The sequence below is a fragment of the Pezoporus occidentalis genome, unplaced genomic scaffold (assembly GCF_034315485.1).
Source record: "Pezoporus occidentalis ecotype Australia unplaced genomic scaffold, CSIRO_AGI_Poc_V1 ctg463, whole genome shotgun sequence".
In the NCBI taxonomy this organism is placed as follows: domain Eukaryota; kingdom Metazoa; phylum Chordata; class Aves; order Psittaciformes; family Psittacidae; genus Pezoporus; species Pezoporus occidentalis.
Genome location: NW_026915795.1, coordinates 1 through 8,699, shown reverse-complemented (window position 1 = coordinate 8,699; position 8,699 = coordinate 1). Strand labels below are relative to the sequence as shown.

At 64.9% G+C, this 8,699-nt stretch overlaps 1 protein-coding gene across 1 annotated transcript; it reads left to right on the top strand.

Annotated features, from left to right (window-relative positions):
- Positions 1-872: 872 nt before the first annotated feature.
- LOC134172690 (zinc finger protein 628-like) lies at positions 873-6,930 on the top strand. The gene is made up of 13 exons (XM_062636021.1): positions 873-2,935; positions 3,410-4,159; positions 4,202-4,714; positions 4,758-4,817; positions 4,848-4,877; positions 4,938-5,237; positions 5,298-5,357; positions 5,388-5,657; positions 5,688-5,867; positions 5,928-6,047; positions 6,108-6,197; positions 6,258-6,681; positions 6,905-6,930. The coding sequence occupies exons 1-12, from the start codon at positions 878-880 to the stop codon at positions 6,639-6,641; spliced, it is 4,815 nt and encodes a 1,604-aa protein (XP_062492005.1). The 5' UTR covers positions 873-877; the 3' UTR covers positions 6,642-6,681; positions 6,905-6,930.
- The last annotated feature ends 1,769 nt before the right edge of the window (positions 6,931-8,699 follow it).

Here is an 8,699-nt window from a genome sequence, read left to right as displayed (position 1 = left end):
GACCCTTCTAAGAGAGGCCACGCCTCCCCAGCGGAGGCCACGCCCCCTCTAGCAGACTGCGAACCCTTCTATAGAGAGGCCACGCCCCCTCCGGCCGAATCCACGCCCCCTCCAGCGCAGACCACGCCTCCTCCCGCAGAGACCACGCCCCCAAAACGGCGGCCACGCCCCCTCTGGCCAAATCCACGTCCCCTCTAGCAGAGAGAACGCCCCTCTAAAGGAGGCCACGCCCCCTCCAGCGCAGACCACGCCTCCCCGCAGAAACCACGCCCCTCAATTCGAGGCCACGCCGCCTCCCGCAGAGACCACGCCCCTCAAACCGAGACCACGCCCCCTCCAGCTGAATCCAAGTCCCCTCTAGTGCACAGCGCGCCCCTGTAGGGGAAGCCACGCCCCCTCCAGCGCAGACCACGCCTCCTCCCGCGGAGGCCACGCCCCTCTAAGAACGGACCCTTCTAGAGAGGCCACGCCTCTCCAACCCACGCCCCCTCCAGCTGAATCCAAGTCCCCTCTAGTGCACAGCGCGCCCCTGTAGGGGAAGCCACGCCCCCTCCAGCGCAGACCACGCCTCCTCCCGCGGAGGCCACGCCCCCTCTAGCGGAGAACGGACCCTTCTAAGAGAGGCCACGCCTCTCCAACGGAGGCCACGCCCCCTCCAGCCGAATCCACGTCCCCTCTAGCGCACAGCGCGCCCCTGTAGGGGAAGCCACGCCCCCTCCAGCGCAGACCACGCCTCTCCAACGGAGGCCACGCCCCCTCCAGCCGAATCCACGTCCCCTCTAGTGCACAGCGCACCCCTCTAGGGGAAGCCACGCCCCTCTTTGGAGAGGCCACGCCCCCTCCCTTGGCATCTCCACGTGTTCCCCCCCTGCCTCCGATGTCCGCCGGGTCCCGGTGTGGGGCCTCAGCCCCCTCGCAGCCCCCTTACTCGTGCCGGGAGTGCGGGAAGTGCTTCCGCTGGTCCTCCCGCCTGGCCCATCACCAGCGCAGCCACACGGGCGAGCGGCCCTACAAGTGCCCCGAGTGCCCCAAAGCCTTCAAGGGCTCCTCTGCCCTCCTCTACCACCAGCGGGGCCACACCGGCGAGCGGCCCTACCCCTGCCCGCACTGCCCCAAGGCTTTCAAGCGCTCCTCCCTGCTCCAGACCCACCAACGCGTCCATACGGGGCTGCGCGCCTTCGAGTGCGCCCAATGCGGCCTCACCTTCAAGTGGGCCTCCCATTACCAGTACCACCAGCGGCAGCACACGGGTGAGCGGCCCTACCGCTGCGCCGAGTGCCCCAAGGCCTTCAAGAACTCCTCCAGCCTCCGGCGGCACCGGCAGCTGCACACGGGCGAGCGGCCCCACGCCTGCGGCGTCTGCGGCAAGGCCTTCGCGCAGCCCTCCAACCTGCGGCAGCACCAACGCGTGCACACGGGCGAGCGCCCCTACGCCTGCCCCCAGTGCCCCAAAACCTTCACGCACTCCTCCAACCTCCTCCTGCACCGCCGCGGCCACGCCGCGCCCGCCCGGCCCCACCAGTGCTCCCAGTGCCCCTCGCTCCAACCCCGCATCCAGAACCACGCTGCGGCCCCACCGCCGCCGCCAAGCCCCGCCGCTGCCCCACAGCCCCCATGGAGATGCTCTTTGTGCCCGCTGAGCCTCAGCACCCACGAGGAGCTCCTGGGCCACCAAGGAGCCCACGGGGCGCCGGCGCCGCTGCCCCCTCTCCGCTGCCCCGCCTGCGCCAAGAGCTTCAAGAGCAGCGCGGCGCTGGCGCGGCACCGCCGCGGGCCCTACAAGTGCCCTAAAGCCTTGCCCCCGTTGACAACGGGGCTCTCGGGGCACCCCCAAGGCGGGGTGTCCGCCCCGGCGCCCACCTCCCCTCCGCTCCCGGAGCGCCCGTACCAGTGCCCCGAGTGCGGCAAAGCCTTCAAGGGCTCCTCGGGGCTGCGGTACCACCTGCGGGACCACACCGGCGAGCGGCCCTACCCCTGCCCGCACTGCCCCAAGGCTTTCAAGCGCTCCTCCCTGCTCCAGATCCACCAACGGGTGCACACGGGGCTGCGCGCCTTCGAGTGCGCCCAATGCGGCCTCACCTTCAAGTGGGCCTCCCATTACCAGTACCACCAGCGGCAGCACACGGGCGAGCGGCCCTACCGCTGCGCCGAGTGCCCCAAGGCCTTCAAGAACTCGTCGAGCCTCCGGCGGCACCGGCAGCTGCACACGGGCGAGCGGCCCCACGCCTGCGGCGTCTGCGGCAAGGCCTTCGCGCAGCCCTCCAACCTGCGGCAGCACCAGCGCGTGCACACGGGCGAGCGCCCCTACGCCTGCCCCCAGTGCCCCAAAACCTTCACGCACTCCTCCAACCTCCGCCTCCACCGCCGTACCCACTCCGGCGCCCGGCCCCATCGCTGCCCGCTCTGCGCCAAAGCCTTCGCCGTCGCCTCCTACCTGCAGCGGCACCTCCGCACCCATGGCACCGCCGCCACCGCCGCCGTGCCCCGCGCCCAGCCTCAAACCGTCCTCCTCCTCCTGCAGGGGGGACCCCGAGGCCTCCGCCTCGTCCCCAGCCCCACGGAAGCCCCCCGCAACCTCCTGCTGCTGCCCGGCCCCACGGCCGTGCCCCGCGCCGTGCCCGTTGCCGCCCAGAGCATCCTGGTGGTGCCGGGAGCGGGGCCGGTGGGGACCGGCGTCGTCGTGCTAAGGGGTGGCATCGGGGGGGAGCTGCCCCCCGACGGCACCAATGGGCAGCTCCAAGCCCTGGCTCAACCCTTGGAGGTGGCCAATGGGCAGCTCCAAGCATCCGAGGTGGCCAATGGCCAGCTCCAGGCTCTTCCACAGGCCCCCAAGGTGGCCACCATCCAGCTCCAAGCATCCGAGGTGGCCAACGGCCAGCTCCAGGCTCTTCCACAGGCCCCCAAGGTGGCCACCATCCAGCTCCAAGCATCCGAGGTGGCCAATGGCCAGCTCCAGGCTCTTCCACAGGCCCCCAAGGTGGCCACCATCCAGCTCCATGCATCCGAGGGAGCCAACGGCCAGCTCCAGGCTCTTCCACAGGCTCCCAAGGTGGCTACCATCCAGCTCCAAGCATCCGAGGTAGCCAACAGCCAGCTCCAGGCTCTTCCACAGGCCCCCAAGGTGGCGACCATCCAGCTCCATGCATCCGAGGTAGCCAACGGCCAGCTCCAGGCTCTTCCACAGACCCCCAAGGTGGCCACCATCCAGCTCCAAGCATCCGAGGGAGCCAACGGCCAGCTCCAAGCTCTTCCACAGGCTCCCAAGGTGGCCACCATCCAGCTCCATGCATCCGAGGGAGCCAATGGCCAGCTCCAGGCTCTTCCACAGGCCCCCAAGGTGGCCACCATCCAGCTCCAAGCATCTGAGGTAGCCAATGGCCAGCTCCAGGCTCTTCCACAGGCCCCCAAGGTGGCCACCATCCAGCTCCAAGCATCCGAGGTGGCCAACGGCCAGCTCCAAGCTCTTCCACAGGCTCCCAAGGTGGCCACCATCCAGCTCCAAGCATCCGAGGTAGCCAATGGCCAGCTCCAGGCTCTTCCACAGGCTCCCAAGGTGGCCACCATCCAGCTCCAAGGCACTGAGGTGACCAATGGCCAGCTCCAAGGCATGGAGGTGCCAAGTGTCCAGCTCCAAGCCCTACCGCCGCCATTGGATGTCACCACCATCCAGCTCCAAGCATCCGAGGTGGCCAATGGCCAGCTCCAGGCTCTTCCGCAGGCCCCCAGGGTGGCCACCATCCAGCTCCAAGGCACAGAGGTGGCCAACGTCCAGCTCCAGGTCTTGCCACCACCATTGGATGTCACCAGTGTCCAGCTCCAAGCTCTTCCACAGGCCCCCAAGGTGGCCACCATCCAGCTCCAAGCATCTGAGGTGGCCAACGTCCACCTCCAAGGCCTACCACAGCCATTGGATGTCACCAGCATCCAGCACCAAGCATCCGAGGTGGCCAATGGCCAGCTCCAGGTCTTGCCACCACCATTGGATGTCACCAGCGTCCAGCTCCAAGGCCCTGAGGTGGCCAATGGCCAGCTCCAATCTCTTCCACAGGCCCCCCAGGTGGCCACCATCCATCTCCAAGCATCTGAGGTGGCCAACGTCCACCTCCAAGGCCTACCACAGCCATTGGATGTCACCAGTATCCAGCTCCAAGGCCCTGAGGTGGCCAATGGCCAGCTCCAGGCTCTTCCACAGGCCCCCAAGGTGGCCACCATCCAGCTCCAAGCATCCGAGGTGGCCAACGTCCACCTCCGAGCCCTACCACAGCCATTGGATGTCACCAGTGTCCAGCTCCAGGCCTTGCCACCACCATTGGATGTCACCAGCGTCCAGCTCCAAGGCCCTGAGGTGGCCAATGGCCAGCTCCAGGCTCTTCCACAGGCCCCCAAGGTGGCCACCATCCAGCTCCAGGCCATGGAGGTGGCCAATGTCCAGCTCCAGAGCACAGAGGTGCCCGGTGGCCGTCTGGAAGCCACCGCGGTGCCCAATGGCCTCCAGAGCCCCGAGGTGCCCGGGGTCCAAATCCAAGTCACGGACGTGCCCGGTGGCCACCTCCAAGAGCCCGAGGAAGCCGGTGCCCAGCACCACGTGATGGAGGTGCCCAGCATCCAGCTGAAGACCATTGAGGTGGCAAAGCTCAGCCTCCAGCCCCACGACGTGCCCAGTGCCGGTCACCAGGTGATGGAGGTGCCCAGTGTCCAACTGAAGCCCATGGAGGTGCCCAATGGAGGTGCCCAACGTCCAACTGAAGCCCATGGAGGTGCCCAATGTCCAACTGAAGCCCATGGAGGTGCCCAGTGTCCAACTGAAGCCCATGGAGGTGCCCAGTGTCCAGCTCAAGGCCTTGAAGGTGCCCAACATCCAACTCAAGGCCATTGAGGTGCCCAACATCCAACTGAAGCCTATGGAGGTGCCGAACGTCCAAGTCAAGACCTTGGAGATGCCCAACATCCAAGTAAAGGCCATTGAGGTGCCCAATGGCCAACTCAAGGCCATTGAGGTGCCCAATGCCCAACTCAAGACCATTGAGGTACCCAACATCCAACTGAAGCCCATGGAGGTGCCCAATGTCCAACTCAAGACCATTGAGGTGCCCAACGTCCAACTGAAGCCCATGGAGGTGCCCAACGTCCAACTGAAGCCCATGGAGGTGCCCAATGTCCAACTCAAGGCCATTGAGGTGCCCAACACCCAACTCAAGCCCATTGAGGTCCCCAGTGTCCAGCTCAAGGCCATTGAGGTGCCCAACATCCAGCTCAAGGCCATTGACATACCTAACATCCCACTGAAGCCCATGGAGGTGCCCAGTGTCCAACTCAAGGCCATTGAGGTACCCAACGTCCAAGTAAAGACCTTGGAGGTGCCCAGTGTCCAACTCAAGGCCATTGAGGTGCCCAACACCCAACTCAAGCCCATGGAGATGCCCAACGTCCAAGTAAAGACCTTGGATGTGCCCAGTACCCAACTGAAGCCCATTGAGGTACCCAACATCCAACTGAAGACCATTGAGGTACCCAATGTCCAACTCAAGTCCTTGGAGATGCCCAACATCCAGCTCAAGCCCATTGAGGTACCCAACGTCCAACTCAAGACCTTGGAGGTACCCAATGCCCAACTCAGGCCCATGGAGATGCCCAACATCCAAGTCAAGACCATTGAGGTACCCCACGTGCACGTAAAGACCCTGGAGGTGCCCAGTGTCCAACTGACGACCTTGGAGGTACCCAATGCCCAACTGAAGACATTGGAGGTGCCCAACATCCAACTCAAGCCCATTGAGGTGCCCAGTGTCCAACTCAAGCCCATTGAGGTGCCCAGTGTCCAACTCAAGCCCATTGAGGTGCCCAATGTCCAACTCAAGCCCATTGAGGTACCCAACACCCAATGCAAGACCATGGAGATACCCAACATCCAACTGAAGACCATTGAGGTACCCAATGTCCAACTCAAGACTTTGGAGATGCCCAACATCCAACTCAAGGCCGTTGAGGTCCCCAGCGCCCAACTCAAGGCCATGGAGATGCCCAATGCCCAACTCAAGACCATTGAGGTACCCAACATCCAACTGAAGACCGTTGAGGTACCCAACGCCCAACTCAAGCCCATTGAGGTGCCCAATGTCCAACTGAAGACCATGGAGATGCCCAACACCCAACTCAAGGCCATCGAGGTCCCCAATGCCCAACTCAAGGCCATTGAGGTACCCAACACCCAACTCAAGATCATGGAGATGCCCAATGCCCAACTCAAGACCATTGAGGTACCCAACACCCAACTCAAGGCCATTGAGGCGCCCAACGTCCAACTCAAGCCCATTGAGGTGCCCAATGTCCAACTGAAGACCATTGAGGTACCCAACACCCAACTCAAGGCCATTGAGGACCCCAATGCCCAACTGAAGCCCATGGAGGTGCCCCCGGCCCCCCCCGAGCTGCTCGTGGCTGGGTCCCCCCCGTCCCCCTCCCCACACGTGGCCCTGGGGGGCTCTGCCGTGGGGCTGCCCCCGGTGCTGCTGCTGTGTGGGGCCGGGGGGGGCCCTGCCCGGCTCCTCCTGCTCCGGGTGCAGCCCCAGGCCCCGGGGGGCACCGGGGGGGACGCGGGGGGCCCGGAGCTGCCCAATGTGCCCCTGGTGCACACCTTCTGATGGGGGCGCCACGGACCCCACATGGACCCCCCAGGGACCCCTCTATGGACACCCCATGGACCCCACCATGGACCCCTCTATGGACACCCCATGGACCCCCCCATGGACCCCTCTATGGACACCCCATGGACCCCCCAGGGACCCCTCTATGGGCACCCCATGGACCCCCCCATGGACCCCCCCATGGACCCCTCTATGGACACCCCCATGGACCCCTCTATGGACACCCCATGGACCCCCCCATGGACCCCCCTCCCATGGACCCCCCATGGACCCCCCCATGGACCCCACCATGGACCCCTCTATGGACACCCCATGGACCCCCCCATGGACCCCACCATGGACCCCTCTATGGACACCCCATGGACCCCCCCATGGACCCCTCTATGGACCCCCGTTTGGATACCCCCATGGACACCCCATGGCCCCCCCCATGGACCCCTCTATGGACACCCCATGGACCCCTCTATGGACACCCCATGGACCCCCCCATGGACCCCTCTATGGACACCCCATGGACCCCACCATGGACCCACATGGACCCCCCCATGGACCCCCCATGGAACCCACCATGGACCCCTCTGTGGACCCCCCTTTGGATACCCCCATGGACCCCACTAGGAACCCACAGCAGGGTCTCCAATGGATCCCCCTATGAGGATCCCCATGGATCCCCATGGACCACCCCATGGACCCCCCTATGGATCCCCATGCACCCCCCCATGGACCCCCACCATGGACCCCCTATGGGCCCCCCCATGGATCCCCATGGACCCCCTATGGGCCCCCCCATGGGCTCCCCCAGCCCTATCCCATGGGGGTCGTTGGCCTTGGGGGGGGAATAAACGGGGAACCTGAAGGGGGCGTGGTCAATAAACGAAGCCCCGCCCTCGGCGATGCTCCGCCCTCCGGGTGGGCGGGGGCTGTTGCTATGGGAAGACCCCGCTATTGGCTGAGTCGTCGCTAGGGGCGGGGCCTGGACGGGTCCATTGGGGGGGGGGGGCTAGGGGAGGTACAAGAGGGACCATGAGGGGGTACTGGCCCCAATAAAGCCCCCAGTATGGATCCAGTATCCCCCAGTACAACCCCAGTGTCCCCCCAGTATGGCCCCAGTATTCCCCAGTACAATCCCAGTGTCCCCCCAGTATGGCCCCAGTATCCCCCAGTACAATCCCAGTGTCGCCCCAGTATGGCCCCAGTATCCTCCAGTACTGTTCCAGGATCCCCCAGTACAGCCCCAGTATGCACCCAGTATAGCCCCAGTAACCCCCCAGTATGGCCCCAATATGCACCCAGTATAGCCCCAGTACAGCCCCAGTATCTCCCCTAGTGCAACCCCAGCATCCCCCCCCAGTATAGCCCCAGTATGGCCCCAGTATAGCTCCGGTATCCCCCCAGTACAGTCCCAGTGTCCCCCCCAGTATAGCCCCAGTATGGCCCCAGTATAGCTCCGGTACCCCCCCAGTACAGCCCCAGTATCTCCCCTAGTACAACCCCAGCATCCCCCCCCAGTATAGCCCCAGTATGGCCCCAGTATAGCTCCGGTATCCCCCCAGTGCAGCCCCAGTATCCCCCCCAGTATAGCCCCAGTATGGCCCCAGTATAGCTCCGGTATCCCCCCAGTATAGCCCCAGTATAGCTCCAGTACCCTCCCAGTACAACCCCAGTATCCCCCCAGTACAACCCCAGTACCCCCCCAGTATGGCCCCAGTATCCCCCAGTACGGTCCCAGCATCCCCCCAGTACAGCCCCAGCATCCCCCCAGTACAACCCCAATACCCCCCCAGTACAACCCCAATATCCCCCCAGTACAACCCCAGTACCCCCCCAGTACAGCCCCAGTATGGCCCCAGTACAACCCCAGTATCCCCCCCCAGTACAGCCCCAGTACAACCCCACTACCCCCCCAGTACAACCCCAGTACCCCCCCCAGTACAACCCCAGTATCCCCCCAGTATCCCCCAGTACAGCCCCAGTATCCCCCCCAGTACAACCCCAGTACCCCCCCAGTACAACCCCAGTACAACCCCAGTACCCCCCCCAGTACAACCCCAGTAT

Excerpts from the sequence above, each read along its gene's own strand:
- LOC134172690 (XM_062636021.1), top strand. The coding sequence starts at position 878 with ATGTCCGCCGGGTCCCGGTGTGGGGCCTCAGCCCCCTCGCAGCCCCCT. Across the intron at positions 4,818-4,847 it reads TCCAACTGAAGCCCATGGAG|GTGCCCAACATCCAACTCAA; the intron begins GTGCCCAGTGTC and ends AAGGCCTTGAAG. Across the intron at positions 5,238-5,297 it reads TCCAGCTCAAGGCCATTGAG|GTGCCCAGTGTCCAACTCAA; the intron begins GTGCCCAACATC and ends AAGCCCATGGAG.